The 20901-nt window shown below is 45.2% G+C and overlaps 1 protein-coding gene across 1 annotated transcript; it reads left to right on the top strand.

Annotated features, from left to right (window-relative positions):
• Window positions 1-842: 842 nt before the first annotated feature.
• LOC132811189 (transcriptional enhancer factor TEF-5) lies at window positions 843-18118 on the top strand (the record flags this gene model as incomplete). Its single annotated transcript, XM_060822784.1, has 5 exons — window positions 843-976; window positions 4495-4668; window positions 7111-7251; window positions 8215-8367; window positions 11978-18118. Coding segments are annotated over 5 exons (716 nt in total), but the record flags the coding sequence as incomplete, so codon positions are not given.
• Window positions 18119-20901: the final 2783 nt, after the last annotated feature.

Raw genomic sequence — 20901 nt, 5'->3', positions numbered from 1 at the left:
TCATTCACAGGATAGGGGTGTCGCTGGCTGGGCCAGCATTTAGAAGGAGGTGGTGAGCTGTCTTTGCAAACCACTGCAGTCCATGTGCTGTAGGTTGACCCACAATGCCCTTAGAGAGGAAATTCTAGGATTATAACTCAGTGACACTGACGGAACAGCAATGTATTTCCAAGACCAGCTGTGAGTTTGGAGAAGAGGCTTTGGGATTGGCACTGGATGAGTGGTTGGCACTGCTGCCTCACAGCGCCAGGGACCCAGCCTTGGGTGACTGTGCAAAGTTTGCATATTCTCCTGTGTTGGTTTCCCCTGGGTGCTCTGGTTTCCTCCCACAATCCAAAGATGTGCAGGTTAGGTGGATTGGCCATGCTAAGTTGCCCATAGTGTTCAGGGATGTGTAGGTTAGGTGCATTAGTCAGGGGTAAATATAGTGTCAGGGAATGGGTCTGGGTGGGTTACTCTTCGGAGGGTCGGTGTGGACGTGTTGGGCCAAAGGGCCTGTTTCTACACTTTTAGGGATTCTATTTACTTCTATTAAAGTCAGGATGGTGTGTGGCTTGGAGGGGAACTTGCAGAGGGTGATGTCCCCATGTGTCTGCGCCCTTGTCCTTCTAGGTGGAAGTGGTCATGAGTTTTGGAAGGTGTTGCCTAAGGAGCCTTGGTGCATTGCTGCTGTGTATCAAGTAGATGGTACACACTGCTGCCTTTCTGCATTAGTGATGGGCAGAATGAATGTTGAAGATTTCTAAGGTCATTTGGAACACGGGAAGAAAGGAAAGTTCTGCTCAACTGAAAGTTAACACTGAAACAATGTGGGGTTTAATTTCATTGTTTTGTTTATTCAGCAGGTTATGAACCATTGGGCCCTCTCTCACCACCTGCGACTATCCCAGTGTGGCAGGACCGAACCATCGCCTCCACTAAACTCAGATTGCTGGAGTACTCTGCTTTCGTGGAGGTGCAGCGAGACCCAGACACGGTAGGCAGCCGCCTCGCAATCTCCCCAAATTCTTCGATTACTGTATGTCGATAGGGCAGAACTTTATTCTGGTTCCCTCAGTGGAAGGAGGAGGTCACTGGTCCTTGTCAACGGCACTCCCTCTACCCAGGTTGAGAGAAAGAGGTGTGTTTCTATAGCACTGTTTCCAACCTCTGGATTCCTCAAACACAAACAGGCAATGGAGTTCTTTGGAAGTTGCACAGTAGGAATGAGGGCAGCACAAGAACCCATAAACCGCAGTGTGACTATGAGCAGACTGTTCCTTACTGATGTGGGTTGAGCATTGAACATTGACTGGGACCCAAAGGGAAGAGGTCCCCAGCCATTTATCCACAGAGACCTTTTACAGTGAGCTGAGAGATCAGATAGAGCCTTGGAAACATGACATTGACCCTGCCTCACTAGATTGGCAGCCTCGAGGCTGTGTTCAGTCTCAGCCTCCCCACTTTGGGGTGAGAGAGTTGCTCACTGAGCCATTACTGAGATCTTAATATCCTGCCTCTCATACACTCACTTACTCACTCTGTCCCACTGACACACACGGCAATATTGTCAGCGTACACACACACACACACACACACACACACACACACCCTGACTTGAGCTCAGTGAGCTTGACCCAGACCCTCCTTGTCCTCACCCACTCTCAAACTAATGCCTCAAATTATTATCCTGTCCCGAGTACTGTGTTGGGGGATGTAGAGCCATACAGATGGACAGCATGGAAACAGACCCGACAGTCCAACCCCTCCATGCCAACCAGATATCCTAAATTAATCTAGTCCCATTTGTCAGCATTTGGCCCATATCCCTCTATCTATTCATATACCCATCCAGATGCCTTTTAAATGTTGTAATTGTACCAACCTCCCCCACTTCCTCTGGCAGCTCATTCCATACACACACCACCCTCTGTGAGCAAACGTTGCCCCTTAGGTCCCTTTTAATCTTTCTCCTCTCGTTCTAAAACTGTGCCATCTAGTTCTGGACTCCGCCATCCCAGGGAAAAGACTTATCCATGGCCCTCATGATTTTTTAGACCTCTATAAGGTCACCCCTCAGCCTCCAACATTCCAGGGAAACATCCCCAGCCTATTCAGCCTCTCCCTATAGCTCAGATCCTCCAACCCTGGAAAGATCCTTATAAATCATTTCTGAACCCTTTGAACTTTCACAACATCCTTCCTACAGCAGGGAGACCAGAATTGCACACAATATTCCAAAAGTGGCCTTACCAATGTCCTGTACAGCTGCAACATGACCTCCCAACTCCTATACTCAATGCTCTGACTAATAACAGAAAGCATACCAAATGCCTTCTTCACTATCCTATCTACCTGTGACTCCACTTTCAAGGAGCTATGAATCTGCACTCCAAGGTCTCTTTGTTCAGCAACACTCCCCAGGACCTTACCATTAAATGTATAAGTCCTGCCCTGATGTGCCTTTCCAAAATGCAGCACCTTGCATTTATCTAAATTAAATTCCATCTGCCATTTCTCAGCCCATTGACCCATCTGATCAAGATCTCATTGTAATGTGAGGTAACCTTCTTCGCTGTCCACTACACCTCCAATTTTAGAGTCACCTGCAAACTTACTAACTGTACCTCCTAAGTTCACATCCAAATCCTTTATATAAATGACAAAAAGTAGTGGACCCAGCACCGATCCTTGTGGCACTCCACTGGTCACAGGCCTCCAGTCTGAAAAACAACCCTTCACCACCACCTTCTACCTTCTAGGCCAGTTCTGTATCCAAATGGTTAGTTCTCCTTGTATTCCATGTGTCCAAGCATGCTAACCAGTCCACCATGAGGAACTTGTCGAATGCCTTGCTGAAGTCCATATAGATCATGTCTACCACTCTGCCCTCATCAATCACCTTTGTTACTTTTATTTAAAAACTCAAATCAAGTTAGTAAGACATGATTTCCCACGCAACTCGATTGAATTGAAATGCTTGTACAGTGCTTATGTACTTTCCTGAATGCTCCTGACTTTTTGTGACATACTGAACACCCTTTTGAAAATTCTCCCTGAAACAAGAATTTGCCTTTGAATTCTGCTGGGAATTAGCTGTGAAATTCACCAAGACCCACTATGCTTCGATGACCCACTACTCTCGACCTGACTTTATTCTTTCTCAGTGTCATGTTGTGTACCTGCTTTCAGTTTGTGTGCAAGCAGAACTTCACCCTGCACTGTCTCATAACCCAACTTCAATTAGTATTTCCAACCTTGATTTTGCCACCATTTATCTCCAGTTTGTTCCTCCCATTTCTTGAGTTGCAGGTCAACGTGAAACTCTTGAGACTATCTTTGTACCTGTACAACGTAAAAAGACAAATGAGCATTAGAGAGAACGACTTTCACGTCAGTGGCACCTTCTGACCACCCAAAAACACTTTGCTGTCAAAGACATTTTTCTAAAGTGTAATCATTGCAGTCAAGCAGGAAGATGCAGTATTACGATTTTGTGGATTTAAGTATACAGTATTCTGCTTTTTTTTAATGAAAAATGGTTGAGAAAAAGGTACTGAGCAGTCTGCACCAAAGCAGTGAGGCCTTGCGGTTTTTTGTCCTAAATTCACAACAATAGATGCAGCCTGAATGGGTGGAGTCAAACTCCCAAAGAACCAGGATTTTTATTTTTAATTTTCAGGAGCAGTTGCTGCTGGGCTCTTGAAGCTAGGTTTGGAAGGTGTTTTTCCTCTTTCTGTTACAGCTAAAAGCTGGGGTTCTGTTCCCACTGCTAGAATTACAAGTGAGACAATCTATTTTACTGAATTTGCCTTTTGCCAAGGCTATGCTTCTGGGATGTTACAATGTAGGAACAGTTACTGTGTGTGAGTAAACTAATCTATTATGCTGTTACGTTTCCCAATAGAGTTAAGTTATTCCAATTTATTCTTTCTTTTGTTGTCTTTTAACTGTAGTGTGTGAGTACAGTGTGTTTTGCTTCAAGACTGGTAGTTTGACCAATCAAATTGCATCTGGAATGCACTTGCTTTTAAATAAGAAATATTTAGGGTCTAGGCTATCCCTTTGATATGTTTTGATTGGGTTTGATCTAGTCCATAACACCAGCAACCAATTGTACAGCAGTAAGATCAACGACCAGGGAATCTGGTTAAAGTACTGGTTGGGGGTTGAAATGTTGGCCAAGACATCTGGGAAAGCACTTTCTCTTTTAAGTAGAATCACAGGATGTGGACGTCACTGGCTACATCAACATATAGTGCTCATCCCGAGTTTCACTTTTGAATATGGCTTGTACCACTCTGGGACCTTTTTATGTTTACCTGAGGAGAAAGTTTGAGGCTTTGGTTTAATCTGTCAGTCGCAAATATGTCTTCAAGTGTCTGGAGTTCCCCTGAGCCCAGGAGCTTCCGATTCAGGCACGTGGGTTCGCCGAATGAGCCACAACTGAATGGAGGTCGTGGTGGTCTTTGGCAGGAAGCAATGAAGTAACTCACCTCCTTTCTTTGTTTGCAGTATAACAAGCACCTCTTCGTTCACATTGGTCAGACAAACCCATCCTACAGCGACCCATTACTGGAAGCCGTGGATATCCGTCAGATCTACGACAAATTCCCAGAGAAAAAGGGCGGGTTGAAGGAGTTGTTTGAGAAAGGACCACAGAACGCCTTCTTCTTAGTAAAGTTCTGGGTAAGGTTTCCCTTCCTTCTCGCCCTCTGTCTCTGTTTGTGTAGACTGTATGGTTGCTGTTACCTTCTGATCTGTTGATCTTATTGGACCCAAAGTGACAATGAAAATTGCACTAGGTGTTGTGGACCTGAACAAACCTGTTTTAATCAGTTTTGGGTGGGTATGGGGTGGTGTCAGTTACCTCAAGCTACAGCTGACTTGTGTGGTCAAAAATAAAGCCATAGTGTGGGTTCAGTCTCTATCCCAGCTGTGGTAGTTTAGAAAGGCCTGCCTCCTCATTTTACTCTATGTTCACCTCAAGCTACATAACTAATTATCACTCTGCAGAGGGATGCCTTTATCATCTATGGCTCCTTTCTTAACATGTGTAGAATTCCTATAGTGTGGAACAACGCTATTCGGCCCATTGAGTCCACACTGACTCTCCGAAAAGCATCCTACCCAGACCCACATCATCCCTGTAACCCTGCATTTCCCAAGGTTAACCCACCTCGCCTGCACGTCTGTTGGCACGATGGGCAATTTAGCTTGGCCAATTCACCTGACCTTCACATCATTAGAGATGTGGCAGGAAACCAGAGCACCCGGGGGAAACCCACATGGACACAGGGAGAAGGTGGGAATTCCACACAGGGCGGAATCAAACCTGGGTCCCTGGCACTGTGAGGCAGCAGTGCTAACCACTGAGCCACCTGATTTCAGTTGGGTTCGTGCTGACATGAAACATCACTGGGCAAAGGAACAGCATGAATTAGCAACAACAATTTGTGTTTAATTAGTGCCTTTTCCATGGTGCAACATTGCAGGAAGCTCCACTGAAGCGTAATTCATCAAACTTAGCACTGAATTCCCACCCTGCTTCTCGAGTAACTCTCTCCCTGCTGTCAGCAATGGACCTAGTCTCATTTTCAGATTGTGAATCAAACCCCCAGCAATGTAACAATGAGGTTACAATGTCTGGCATCTGTGGGTGAAGTGTTAGTGACCGAGACAATGGAGGGAACCTGATTGCTTCCTGCCAAAGACCACCTTGACAGGAATATCAGACAATGGCAGTGAAAATCTGACCCAACCCTCCTTCGGTTTTTGGCTTTAACAAGGGACTGAGTTATATTCCCAAGGTGTGTTTGATATTTTCATATTGAAATGAGGCTGCATGCCTCAAATTTAATTCAAGTGCCTGGGCTAGAACTTGCCAGGGCACAAGGACCTGGTAGCTAAAGTCATGCGGAAGAGACCAGCCTTTCCAACAGTACTTCTGGGCCTAGGGAAGCAATAATCTCGCAGGTTCCCAAAGCTAACCTGCCTTTCTTCTGATCAATCTCTCTGTCTGTCTCTCTCACTCTCTGACCATCCAGAAAATCATAACCCACTTTGCCACCAAATCCCAGAAATATTTTTTATGAACAGCCTGTCATCTCGCCAACCCACCACCACTTTCCACTCCTCAACCAATATGGCGTCGCCCTGACCCACAATCCCTCCCTCCCTCCTCCCAGAATAGAGCCTGGTGCAATAGTTTGATTTATTTATTTATTGACGCATGTATCTTGTTACAAGATACAGTGAAAAATATATTGTGTCACCAGTCTCCAGCCCCATCTTTAAACAGAAAAAAAAATACCAAAATGAAGAACATAAAAGTGAAGAAACAACGGAAGTTCCAACTTTGTAATCCTGTATCAGCCAGGCCCTCAGTCTCTGGCTGCCAGTTGGGAAATGAAGCAAAAGGAAAGTGGTCAAAAACCAGCAGAATCTCTAGGGAACCCTCATCCATGGGTTGTCCTACCTTTTCCTGTAAATGTAAGGACCAAGGTGGAATGTTGTGTTGTACTATGTTCAGTATATCAACAGGTGGCGCTCATGTGTAAGGTTGCAGACTGCAACACTGGCAATAGCAAATAAACAGATTAGTCCCACTTTGTAGGAGTGCGTGTGTTGCAACCTCATCTCAGCCTCTCTAAAGACTTATCAAAGATCAAATTCCACTGTTCAAGAAGGAAGGAAGAGAGGAAAAATTGAAACTACAGGCCAGTCAACCTGATGCCAGTAGTAAGAAAGGAATTATAATCCACTATTGAGGACACAGTAACAGGGAACTTGGAAAACTGTAAAGGATTCAGCATAGACATTGATTTATAGAAGGAAAATTGCGTATGACAAATCTATGAAGATTTTTTTGCATTTGTAACCTGTGTTTCCCTAACTGTGGAATGCAGCCAGTTTGTTCCTTAAAACTGATCTCTTTTATCAAAAGTGTTCATCACCTTTCATCATATCTTCCTCATATCTTCATATCATCATATCTTCCTCACATGGTTCAATGCCAAACCTTGTTTGGGAACGGTCCTGTGAAAGATGCTGGGGCAGTGGAAGTGCTGCCTGGATGGGGGTTGTTGTCGGTGTTCTCCAGTGCCTCATTCTGTGCCTCGGTCTCCTCAGGCGGACCTTAACAGCAACATCCAGGATGGGCCGGGAGCTTTCTACGGAGTCAGCAGCCAGTACACCAGCTCTGAGAACATGACCATCACCTGCTCCACTAAAGTCTGCTCTTTTGGAAAACAAGTCGTGGAGAAAGTGGAGGTGAGCGTCTATTCTGGCATAAAAACAACACCAAGAAGTGAGTGATAGGGAAGCAGTGTGTTCTTATAGACCTGAGGGGACGGTGAGGTTGAGGAGCAGGACTTCTTTCTGTTACACGTCTGGGTCACTGGGTCCTCCAGTGACCGTCAGACACAGCATTGTCTCCTCATTGAGAACTACAAACCTTACCTTATTCTGTCCAAGGTGTTACTGCTCCCCCCCCCACCCCCACTATTGTACAGGAGCAGTATACCATCTCCATAGTCATTGAGAGAACCTCTCTTCGGGAGATTACCATTGTTCCCAGTAAGGGGTAACTCTGTGGTGTTGGCTGGCTAGACAAAGAGGGAAGAAATTAAACAAAACCCCTTTAAGTGTGACCAGAAGCAATGTTTGGTGATGATGATACTGGTCTGATAATCCAGCCACAGGGATGATGTGTTACTCTGCAGATCAACAGCAGATTTCTGTGTGAAATTCAGTCCCCTCCAGTGCAAGTGCTTCAACAAAGGCTAATTAATCATCAAGATTAGATTCGATTACTTACAGTGTGGAAACAGGCCCTTTGGCCCAACAAGTCCACACCAACCCTCCGAACAGCAACCCATCCCCCTACATTTACCCCTTCACCTAACACTACGAGCAATTTAGCATGGCCAATTCACCTCACCTGCACATTTTTGGACTGTGGGAGGAAACCAGAGCACCCAGAGGAAACCCACACAGACACGGGGAGAATGTGCAAACTCCACACAGACAGTCGCCTGAATCAGGAATTGAACCCGGGTCTTTAGTGCTGTGAGGCAGTGTTGCTAACCACTGTGCCACCCGTTGTGAGACCAAACCAGTTCCTGCATCCTTCAAATTTGATTTACTGTTTCTTACACTACAGGTAGATCTCAGCTACATGGAATCACCGGTTTCTGTAATGCTTTGTGTCTTCTGTTTCCTGTTGGTCCACAGACAGAATATGCCAGGCTGGAGAATGGAAGGTTTGTGTATCGGATCCACCGCTCCCCAATGTGTGAATACATGATCAACTTCATCCACAAACTCAAGCATTTACCAGAGAAGTACATGATGAACAGTGTGCTAGAGAACTTCACTATCCTGCAGGTATGCACCAGTCTGGTCATCTGCACCCACACCACTCATTCACTGCCACCAACCCTTCGTATTGGTATTAATATAACTGAGTGGTACCAATGAGGGAAAATGCCCACACATAGTCTTTGACAGATGCAAGTCTTGTTGAACAGGGGGGGTTTATTATCGAATAATAAACAACAAGTTATAACAGTGTGACATGAAAATCTCTTATAAGACCACCGGCTAAACTCGAGAGTGAGCACACATCACTGTTGAGCTACATGGAACTGACCACTGTACATAGAACACTGGAACTCTATCTAACTCCTCCCAGAAAGGTCCTCTTTCTCCCAATGGGGCAGAGCTTATCTCGTGATGCCAGTTAATTCTTTCAAGCACACGAACAAATACCTGCTCTGTGAATGGAGGAGATGGAGACTGCAGTGGTCAAGCCTGCAACGTTAAGACTGAATGAGCTTACCCACACTTCCCCAAATAATAGTCATAGAGTCATAAAGGTGTACAGCATGGAAACAGACCCTTCAGTCCAACTCGTCCGTACCGACCAGATATCCCAACCTAATCTAGTCCCACTTGTCAGCATCCCTCCAAACCCTTCCTATTCACATACCCATCTAGATGTCTTTTAAATTTTGAAATTGTACCAGCCTCCACCACTTCCTCTGGCAGCTCATTCCATACACGTACCACCCTCTGTGTGAAAAAGTTGCCCCTTAAATCTCTTTTATTTCTTTCCCCTCTCACCCTAAACTTATGCCCTCTAGTTCGGGACTCCCTGACCCCAGAGAAAATATACCTGTCTATTTACCCTAACTATGCCCCTCATAATTTTATAAACCTCTATAAGGTCACCCCCTTAGCCTCCAATGCTCCAGGGAAAACATCCCCATCCCATTCAACCTCTCCCTGTAGCTCAAATCCTCCAACCCTGGCAACATCCTTGTAAATCTTTTCTGAACCCTTTCAAGTTTCACAACATCCTTCCCATAGGAAGGAGACCAGAATTGCAAGCAATATTCCAACAGTGGCCTAACCAATGTCCTGCACGCTGCAACATGACCTCCCAACTCCTGTGCTCAATACTCTGACCAATAAAGGAAAGCATACCAAACGCCTTCTTCACTATTGTGGGCGGCACGGTGGCCAGTGGTTAACACTGCTGCCTCACAGCGCCTGAAGACCCGGGTTCAATTCCCGACTCAGGCGACTGACTGTGTGGAGTTTGCACGTTCTCCCCGTGTCTGCGTGGGTTTCCTCCGGGTGCTCCGGTTTCCTCCCACAGTCACAAAGATGTGCGGGTTAGGTGAATTGGCCATGCTAAATTGCCCAGTGTTAGGTAAGGGGTAATGTAGGGGTATGGGTGGGTTTCGCTTCGGCGGGTCGGTGTGGACTTGTTGGGCCGAAGGGCCTGTTTCCACACTGTAAGTCTAATCTAATCTAATCTAATCTATCCTATCTACCTGCAACTCCACTTTCAAGGAGCTATGAACCTGCACTCCAAGGTCTCTTTGTTCAGCAACAGGACCTTACCATGAAGTGTATAAGTCCTGCTTAGATTTGCTTTCCCAAAATGCAGCACCTCGCATTTATCTAAATTAAACTCCCATCTGCCACTTCTCAGCCCATTGGCCGACCTGATCAAGATCCCATTGTAATCTGAGGTAACCCTCTTCGCTGTCCACTACACCTCCAATTTTGGTGACATCTGCAAACTTACTAATGTGTCCCAACTTGTGAACACCTCGTCAATGGTGTATTCAACATGATGTCCAGACATAAACTCACATCTCCTATCCCTCACACACTAATATTATTTCAGGAATTAAAATATTACATTGCATGAATCTGCTTGGTAACCACTCCTTTTTGAAAACAAAAACCCGTCATTACTGAGATCAGGGGTTTCCACCTGACCTGTCTCTTTTAAATCAAAGCACCACTATGTTATGGCTTATTCATTATGGCTGATCTCTCTCAAGGGTCAATGGCTGACCTTTTGCATGGAAGAGGCCCCAAAACTAACTCATCCAACCCGAAAAAATCTACATCTGCACTTTGCATTCAAATGTTATTTCTGGGATTTTTCACCTCATTACTATCAACATACCATTGAACAGAAACTGAACTGGTTTGGCCTTATAAATACAGTGACTACAAGAGTGGGTCAGAGACTAGGGAACACAGCAGTGTGGTCTTGCCTCCCCAGAGTCTGTTCACTGTCTGTTAGGCACAAGTCAGGAGTGTCATGCAATACTCTTCACTTGCCTGGAAAAAGAGGTCATTTCTAGAAGTTTCTACAGTGTCCTTTGTCCTATTCTAATGCTACCTGCTACCTCAGGCCACTGGCTTCCAGCTCTTCCTGAATCGCCTCAAGGGCTTAAATATCTACCTTGGGTCGGAATGTTCAGAACGAGAAAAGTTCAGATTCCGGTCTGCCATTGGTAACTTCCTGGGTTCTGTTTTGTTGGTCAATATCATAAACGACCTGAGACTGTCACATTCAGATTTGAGTTGATCCTTAATGACCTTCGAACCATACAGTAAATCCTCTGTATCTGCCAAATTGCAAATTTGCCTATCCTTGTCAAAACTTAAGTCACAACAAAATTCAGCATTTGCGGGCAAAATCTGTAATTTTTAATCTATTTTAAAATGAGCTCGGCACGGATGAATTTCATCGCTCATGGGAGTCCTCCGAAATGGAACCCTGTGGATACAGAGCAATGACTATAATATTATCTAAGGGTCAATCTTGTGACCTGAACCATTTTTTACATATAATGTCACTTTCTCACGTGCTCTTCTTCAAATTCTCCAAAGGAGAAACGTTTTTTAACACAAAATAATGACCAGAATACACTTGCCATTATCACACAGCTGAAGCCAAACAGAATTTGACCCTTTGGCCCAGGGCTGGGTTTCCATGTAATTCCATTATCTTGAGGACACGTCCTACTGAGGTCAAAGGAATGAAGTTGGTGTAGCAGCAATGAGTGTGAATAATCGGTGTCAAATCTTGGGACAGGATGTTAAAGATTTATGTAAGTTATAGAGGTTTATAAAATCATGAGGGAGGGATAGATAAGGTAGGATAGATAGCAAGGGTCTTTTCCTGAAGGTGGGTGAGTTCAGAACAAGGGGACATATTTTTAAGATGAAAGAAAGTTTTAAAAAGGTAATCGGGGGCAACTTTTTCACCCAGAGAGTGGTTCGTGTGCGGCAGAGGAATTGGTGAATGTAGGTACAATCATAACATTTAAAAGATATTTGGACAGGTACATGAATAGGAAAGGTTTGGAGGGACATGGGCCAAATGCAGGCAAATGGAAGTAGTTTAGTTTGGGAACATGGTCAGCATGGACTGGTTGACTGTTTCTGTGCTGTATATCTGTCGGTGTAAGTTGTTGTTGAACATGGCTAATCAGTTGATGACTGTTTCCCTCTGGCACTTGACCTTGATGTTTCACCCTTCACCTCTGCCCCCTGTTCCTGGTCCATTCTCTGACCCCAGACTCCAAGGTGATGCTGGGAAGGCGCTGTGAGGTGACTTTTGTGCTGCACAACTGCGTTTCAGCTCAAGCTCTCTCCTCTCTCTCTCTCTCTTGTTTTCTGCCAGGTTGTGACCAACCGGGACACCCAGGAGACCCTGCTGTGTATAGCGTTTGTATTTGAGGTGTCGACAAGCGAACATGGTGCACAACATCACGTTTACCGGCTGGTGAAGGACTAGGAGCTCACCCCACCCCCAACAAACCTCCCCTACACAGTGGGTGCTACTGCCTGCCATTAATCTACACACCTTGGTGCCTGCTCATTTTTACCAAATGCAAAAAAAATCTATTTTTCACAGAAATACAGATATTTTTACATTCGAACAAATGTAAAAAAAAATGCAAAAAAAAAAGAGAACTGTTGTGAAGTCAAAAGAACAATATTCTGCACTACTTCTGTGAGGGTCATGTATGTGTGTGTGTGTTTTAATTTCCTCTCTCCAGAACTCGAGCTCAGTGAGAGGTAATGGTACGGTTTTTCTTCCTTTTTTTTAAAAAAGAGAATAATATTTACACTTCAGGGATAGTAAGCATTGGATAAGGATCACTTTCAGAAAGTAATTGTTAATGGGGGCTTGTATGTAGGAGCGTTGCCTTCTCACCATAGTTTGTTCGATGGAGGGGTACAGAGAGTTAAAAACGCCGCCATTTTGTTTGCTTCTGATCACAAAATGGCGGCCGTGCCTTTGTCAGTCCTTGCCATCCATCAGGGTGCTTGGTGGAAGTTTGATGTCGTCACCCCTTCGATTTCTCAAAACAATTCTTTCTGGATGACAGGAGGGCAGGTGACTTGGGTCAAAGTTCCAGGATAATGAGAGTTAATTAGAAGGCTCCCTTCCCAGTTTGCATTTCTCCTTTCTGACAGACCTGATTAGATAATAGAAGGTAGACACAATGGGTTTAAAAGATGGTTAAAGTGAAGGCTGGCATTATAAAGGGCAGGTTTCCACCGGTGCCCCCATTTCCCTTCAGGTTTCAATTTCACATGAAACTAGTGACTTGCTTTTCCCCCCAGGGAGGTTCTCACCTCCAGTATTTGTAAGGTTAGAATGCAAAAGCAGGGCAGCTTTTTCCCATCTGATACTCCCCTTCTGAGGGCACTGGCTCAGTTACCTAGACATTAGCTGCCCCCTTGTAGATGAATTACATGATCATTGTTCATTTGTGCTTCTACAGTGTGGACATTGGCACAGTTTTAACCATAGTGGAACTGCTAATCCAATTGAGAGATTATAATCAGTTCTCCGCAAAGCAGTTCGACTCTTTATGGTGGCAGGTACTGACTGTGGGTATATGAAAGCAAACTAATGAAGTCCAGGAAAGATGTATACATTACCTGCCTCAGTTTTGGCCAGTATTCTCAAAGTCAACATGGGCCTCAGAGACAAGGCACCCCCCAGCTGAGTGAGTTTGTCTGTAGCAGCTAAAAAGAGGCTACTGTTCTGAACTACTGTGACTGGTCCTGCCCTTCCCCTGGAGTTCGAAAACTTTTCATGTCAGAAGATACACAGTCGAACACTCTCTTCTGGATTACTTACTGTTATGATTCAACCGGTGAACGATAGAAAGGGCCTGCATTTATATAGTGTCTTTTATAGCTTTCGAATCCCAATGCACTAAAGTACTTTTGAAGTGTAGTGCCTGTTGTAGTGTATTGAATGTGGCAGCCAATGTGCACACTGCAAATTTGATCAACAGCAAAAAGTGATACTGAGCAGATCATCTATTGAGTTGGCAGGTCATGCTGATTGGGGCTGTGTTGGCAGTGGGTATGGTGGGTTGGTGTTTGGGCTGAGCATTGAATACATATTTAGTTGCAAAAGACTGAAGAGGTGCCTTCTGAATGCCACTAAATGGCTGTACTACACCCGAGAGATTCCAGTTGTCTGTAGGGGTTGTTGGAGTGTGATAAAGGGTCTGTTCTCTCCACTGTCTTCTCCTTGTACTGTTGCAGGGGAACAGGTTAGAACATTGTTGTATTTGAAAAGATGGTAAGAGGGGCTTGTAATGTACTGACCTTTAAGGCTGGAGACTGCACTGGAACGTGGGTAGGTAATGGAGATGGGGACAAGTGAAAGGAAACAGGAATTTCAGGAACTATCTGCCATGTCTCCCGCCTTCATCTCCAAACAGCCTCATTTCCTAACAGGGAGGGAGGCAGGAGGAGGAGTAGAGTCTGAGGAGGAGGTTACAGTCCTGACTCAACGGCTTCATTCTAATCAATGGGATAGTGTGTGGGGGTTGTTGATTGGTGGAAAGAGGCCGTGTTTGAATGCAACTGTGTTGTCTGGTATGTTTTGGCTGAGGAGAAAGTGGCTTTCCTGCTCCACTTTCTTCCCACGTTTTCAAATCCCATCGGAGAAAGTACCCGGGGGATTAAGTCAGCTTACTCCTGGCTGATTGATTAGACCGTTGCATCAAGGGTGACTTCTGAAAGTGAATGCTGTCGGTTTTCACCGGCTGGGCCCAGTCCTTCCCTCAACCTTCAGCAAGTAGTCAGTGTCCACCTGATCTAAGTCTTCCTTCGTTGTGCCCCTTCACTAACCAGGACTGCTGCTTTGTGCACCTTTGTGATTAGGGATGGGTTGTGGTAGGAGATTGGAGTATTGTATTTCTGCATGTTCTTAAGAGTTCTTTAGTATAGAGATTGGGTTTTAAGATGCATGTTCTGACCACATCCAGTCCCACCTTGTCTGAACCCACAACAACAGAGACCACCAGCCACCCACTTTTGTCACTTCCCCTTTACGACTAACACAATATAATGCAAGTGGCCATGACTGTAACAGAGTGAAATAGGAGCTGTGCAATCAAAGATGCTGTTGAAGTCAGGTCATCTCCAGAGTTATTCCCATTTGGTGATGACAACCTCGACTTTCCCAGTCGTTTCAGAAATGGAAGCTAGGGTCATGCACAAGACTACCCTTTTGTTTTCTTTTGGAATGATTTTAGCAGCACTCCATTGTACCCCTCCCCCCAACTTTCCCTGCCATGACTTCAGCCAATCATGATGGCCTGGCCTTTTGCATAGAAAGTAGCTGATACTGAGCATGTGAGGATTTTCAGGAGTCACTTTAGGAGCTGACATGAAGATATTAAAGGAATATAGAGTTTGCTCCCCTCTCACCTGTAGTAACATCAGTAATAAATGCCGCCATTTTTGGATGAGTCATTCTGTCAGTGTCATTCAGTAGCTTCCCTGAAGATCCCCATGCAGTTTAGTCGATGGTTGCATTCGGGATGTTGAACTCGACAGACTAGTAGGCCCAAGTTTCAGTCCCTGCACTGTGCTGTTGTGCCAACCAGCCTCAGCAAAAGGGATAGTGAGTTTGCCATGATGCCATGGTTAGGGAGCTTCTGACTGAAACCCCATCACAGTGTGTTGGTGGTGGGTGAAGGCGGAATGAGAACAGAACCACGGTTGCCTGCGATAGTTTACCATCCAGGTCACATGTGGGGAAAATGGGCACGGGGTCATGTGAGTTTGCGCGCTATATTCCAGGGGGGGGAAAGAAAAACATCAGTCCCTTCAGAAACAGGGGAAAAAAATTGGAGACAAGGGGAAGTAAAGTCAACGCTATTTTTAAGTCACTTTACCCACCCGGGCCCTATCCAAGAAACGGTAGCTCTCCCCCGCCCACGGTTCGGCCCATCCACCCGTTTGGCTCAGACTTGGCAAAGCCTCCCCCAACCCCCGAACACGAGCAATGTCCGTGAATGACTACCTCTGGAAACATGAGCATGAACAAAGCATCCCAGACAGCAGCAGGGACGGAAGCAGGAGAGAGTCTGTGTACTGGCAGAGAATTGGCTTGCTTTGTAATTTAATTTCTTTCACACCGGAATTAACATTTTCTTATTTTTAACAAATAGTGGGAGTGGAGGAATTTTAGAAAAGTAGTGGGTTCTTTTCTATATATATATATTCTATATGTATATTATATATATGACATATAAAAGGCACTCAGAGACGATACCCAGGGCATTGTTGCGTTTGAGTATCGAAACCTAATTTGTTAGTGATATCACCGAGCACTTAACTCTGCTGTAAATATCATGTACACAATATTTCCTATTGTCATTGTGCTGCCACATTTACATTTACTCCAGTTATTAAAGCCTTTTTGTTAGCCTGGACAGTCAGTACGCTGTTCCTTCCTGTAATATACTACAGTTTTTGTTTCGCGTTTTTGTAAGGAAATAGGTACACTTATATCTCAAAGTACTTCAGATCCATGTCTCGGGAAGAGGGGGCTCAAGCCCAACATGCAAAGCCTGGGTGAAAGTCTTCCTGAATTGGCAGCTGTAAAGAATCTAGAGGAGGCAGGGGGAGGGGGAGACCTCTCTGGTTTCTGCTGAGCACTAAGTTTCTGCTTGTTTGCCTGGCCGTACTACTCAGGACAGTCAGAGGATGTTCAGGCAATTGGAAACTCCCATCACAGAGAGAGAGAGAGAGTGGGGAGCCTGGTCAAAGTCCGATCCTTTGGAGAACACTCTCAGTTTAGGAGCGACAGGCCCCAGTCAAAAGTGCAAGGTTGAGATCGCACCCAGAATCTGACTGAGTACATGATTCCGTAGCAACACAGTAGAATCCCCCCAAGAGCTCGGATTCATCGATTCCCATGCTGCCCGTTCCTCTGGAAACTTGGCATCTCTGTTTAATGTCCACTGTGCTCAAGGCTTACTGTTCAATACCGTGAAATCAAGAAACAGGGAACAGCTCCCTCCTCAAAATGTGTTGCTCAATCCCTACTCCTTTTGAAAACAACCCTATAAAATATTTAATATGAAAAGGACGGATGGAGGTAAGGACTCATCTGGCCACTGTATGTAGTGACATTGAGAGATTGGCAATTTCACTGGAGATACAATGGCATTTGAGATGTCATTGCACATATTGGCCTGAAACATTTCCACCATGGGGTCTCTCTCTCTCTCTGGCTTCAGGTGATTGGAAATTATTCAACCCTTGGTTTTCTGTGTGCTTCTCTTTAGTGTTTTAAATCAGGGCACCAGGATATGTCAATAGGATTTTTTTTTGTAGATATATATTTTGAAGAATCTTTGTAATACTACCTGTGAAGGCTGACAAAAAGGACGCTCTGTTTTGAAATAAAATGTCCTCCTTGATCATTGTATTGTATAGGAACATTACCTCCTTGGCCAATAGCAATGGACTGTTTGTTTTAATTATTATTTCCTCTCATGATATTAGGGTGCACAGGCAAAACGGGACTATCTTTAACTCCCAGTATCGTGGTCCACATTCCAGCGCGGGGCTCGAGTTCACAAAGGCATGAGTCCATACCAAGTCTGGACAGGCAGAATGGGGGTCACCGTGGCATGGGATGTGGGGGATGGAGTTTGTCATTGGAAGCTTTCCCAGTGGGTCGCACTTTGTCTGTGAATTGTTTGGCTCCAGAAATTATTCGTTTCAAAATTTGTGGAACAAAATTTACAAATTAGCCTACCCCCGTCGCTGCAGAATAACAGCACACAAAGCTGCAGCAACTCTGTTTTCATGCACTTGGCGAATTTACATGCAGTTAATTCCTCCTGAGAAAAAACAGAATTTTTCAATGTTTGGCAACACGATCAAGAGAACAAGCCGACCAGATCAATCCTCATCACTTTCAACTTCTTAGAATTCCTCGCTAATCCTTGTCAAGTTCTAAATATAATGGAAGACATTGTCTTTGCTCTCCTCCTCGCATCCTCATCGGGATGGGACCTGGGCTGATCAAACTGGATCTGAACTGAGCCCCAGGCAATCCTGGGCATCTTGCCTTGAACCCCAAAGCCACCTCTTCTATTTGCACCGAGAGCTTTTATTAGCTGGAAATCTGAGGGCAGAGGTTGGGAAAGTGTCGCCTTTCGACAAGTGTGAATTAAACTGCCAAGCAGTATGAGGATCAACGGCTTGAGCTATGTGTGGGGGCATAGCCGTAACCTTTAAGTGTGATTCCTAATAACGCCCACCTGACCCATAAAGGACAAAAAACTTAGTTCACTCCAATCAGTACCTTTTCTTTACTAAACATTTAAAAATGGAGTTCTTCTGTCCTCAGTATTCCTTCCTTTCACCTCCTAGAGTCTTTACAACCTAATCTTCATCAGATCTGATTATTACATACAATCTTCGAGTAAAAAGTGAGGTCTGCAGATGCTGGAGATCAGAGCTGAAAATGTGTTGCTGGTTAAAGCACAGCAGGTTAGGCAGCATCCAAGGAACAGGAAATTCGATGTTTCGGGCCAGAGCCCTTCATCAGGAAGGGCTTCCTGATGAAGGGCTCTGGCCCGAAACGTCGAATTTCCTGTTCCTTGGATGCTGCCGAACCTGCTGTGCTTTAACCAGCAACACATTTTCAGCTTATTACATACAATGTCTAGCTACCCATTTCATGTACATTGTCTTCCATGACACCTTGTCCATTCGCTATAGCTTTTCTGCAACTGATTTTCAACAAGGTGCCTGTGTAGTTGAGTGCAGGGGCGTTTCCAGGCAGGCTCAGCCCTGTCACTGATGTACAGCAGCCCCAAAAGCCCAATCCCAGTGGGAAAACGAGGAGGAGTCCAGCATAAGCAACAAAGTGAGACCCACTGTTGTAAGACTCAGCTGAAGGAGTAAAAATAAAGGTTTTAAGAAATATTTGTATTGTTATGGTAACCGTGAAGGACTTTAACATGCAGGTACTTACAAAAACAAGGGTCAGTGCTCTTTAATGGCAACCCCGGAATTGTGTATTCTCAATGAAGTACAGTACATTTGTGTTTTTATTCCTTAAACCATATTTTGTCACATGGTGGAAAGGTAATTTGAAACAGTAAAGACGTGTTAATGTGTGATGATATTGTTTTTATGTATAATATTTTTTTCTGAACTGTGAGGGGGTTTTATTATATATCCATTGCATATGTCCATCAACTTAATCTTGGTGCCTTCAGTGCCCAGATCCTTAAAACAAAATAACAAAACAAAGCAATAAATATTTGATGGTGGTTGTGTCTGTACGTTTCTGCGTAAGTTGTGTTTTATTTATTACATGATAACCAGAAACACTCATTCGGCGTGGTACGGGTGATATTACAGACTAAAGAGTACAACAGTGTACTGGTTACAGTACAGAGCGTGAAGGGTACAGCGGGGTTCTGGTTACAGTACAGAGTGTGAAGGGTACAGCGGTGTACAGGTTACAGTACAGTGTGTGAAGGGTACAGCGGTGTACTGGTTACAGTACAGTTTCTGAGGGTACAGCGTGGTACTGGTTACAGTACACAGTGTGAAGGGTACAGCGTGGTACTGGTTACAGTACACAGTGTGAAGGGTACAGCGGTGTACTGGTTACAGTACACAGTGTGAAGGGTACAGCGGTGTACTGGCTACAGTACAGTGTGTGAAGGGTACAGCGGTGTACTCCTTACAGTACAGAGTGTCAAGAGTACAGCGGGCTACTGGTTACAGTACAGTGTGTGAAGGGTACAGCGGTGTACTGGTTACAATACAGAGTGTGAAGGGTACAGCGGTGTACTGGTTACAGTACAGAGTGTGAAGGGTACAGCGGTGTACTGGTTACAGTACAGTGTGTGAAGGGTACAGCGGTGTGCTGGTTACAGTACAGTGTGTGAAGGGTCCAGCGGTGTGCTGGTTACAGTACAGTGTGTGAAGGGTCCAGCGGTGTAAAGGTTACAGTACAGAGTGTGAAGGGTACAGCGGTGTACTGGTTACTGAACAGAGTGTGAAGGGTACAGCGGTGTACTGGTTACAGTACAGAGTGTGAAGTGTACAGCGTGGTACTGGTTACAGTACAGAGTGTGAAGGGTACAGCGGTGTACTGGTTACAGTACACAGAGTGAAGGGTACAGCGGTGTACTGGCTACAGTACAGTGTGTGAAGGGTACAGCGGTGTACCCCTTACAGTACAGAGTGTCAAGAGTACAGCAGGCTACTGGTTACAGTACAGTGTGTGAAGGGTACAGCGGTGTACTGGTTACAGTAAAGTTTGTGAGGGTACAGCGTGGTACTGGTTACAGTACACAGTGTGAAGGGTACAGCGGTGTACTGGTCACAGTACACAGCGTGAAGGGTACAGCGGTGTACTGGTTACAGTACAGAGTGTGAAGGTACAGCGGTGTACTGGTTACAGTACAGAGTGTGAAGGGTACAGCGGTGTACTGGTTACAGTACAGAGTGTGAAGGGTACAGCGGTGTACTGGTTACAGTACAGAGTGTGAAGGGTACAGCGGTGTACTGGTTACAGTACAGAGTGTGAAGGGTACAGCGGGATACTGGTTACAGTACAGTGTGTGAAGGGTACAGCGGTGTACTCCTTACAGTACAGAGTGTGAAGGGTACAGCGGGCTACTGGTTACAGTACAGAGTGTGAAGGGTACAGCGGTGTACTGGTTACAGTACAGAGTGTGAAGGGTACAGCGGTGTACCGGTTACAGTACAGTGTGTGAAGGGTACAGCGGTGTACTGGTTACAGTACAGTGTGTGAAGGGTACAGCGGTGTACTGGTTACAGTACAGTTTGTGAGGGTACAGCGTGGTACTGGTTACAGTACACAGTGTGAAAGGTACAGCGGTGTACTGGTTACAGTACACAGTGTGAAGGGTACAGCGTGTACTGGTTACAGTACACAGTGTGAAGGGTACAGCGGTGTACTGGCTACAGTACAGTGTGTGAAGGGTACAGCGGTGTGCTGGTTACAGTACAGTGTGTGAAGGGTCCAGCGGTGTAAAGGTTACAGTGCAGAGTGTGAAGGGTACAGCGGTGTACTGGTTCCAGTACAGTGAGTGAAGTGTACTGCGGAGTACTGATTACAGTACACTGTGTGCAGAGTACAGCGGTGTACTGGTTACAATACAGAGTGTGAAGGCTACAGCGGTGTACTGGTTACAGTACAGAGTGTGAAGGGTACAGCGGTGTACTGGTTGCAGTACACAGTGTGAAGGGTGCAGCGGTGTACTGGTTACAGTACAGAGTGGG

This window comes from Hemiscyllium ocellatum, unplaced genomic scaffold (assembly GCF_020745735.1).
Source record: "Hemiscyllium ocellatum isolate sHemOce1 unplaced genomic scaffold, sHemOce1.pat.X.cur. scaffold_2143_pat_ctg1, whole genome shotgun sequence".
Classification (NCBI taxonomy): domain Eukaryota; kingdom Metazoa; phylum Chordata; class Chondrichthyes; order Orectolobiformes; family Hemiscylliidae; genus Hemiscyllium; species Hemiscyllium ocellatum.
Note: the sequence above shows the minus strand (reverse complement) of the source record. Positions and strands in the feature narration are given on the sequence as shown.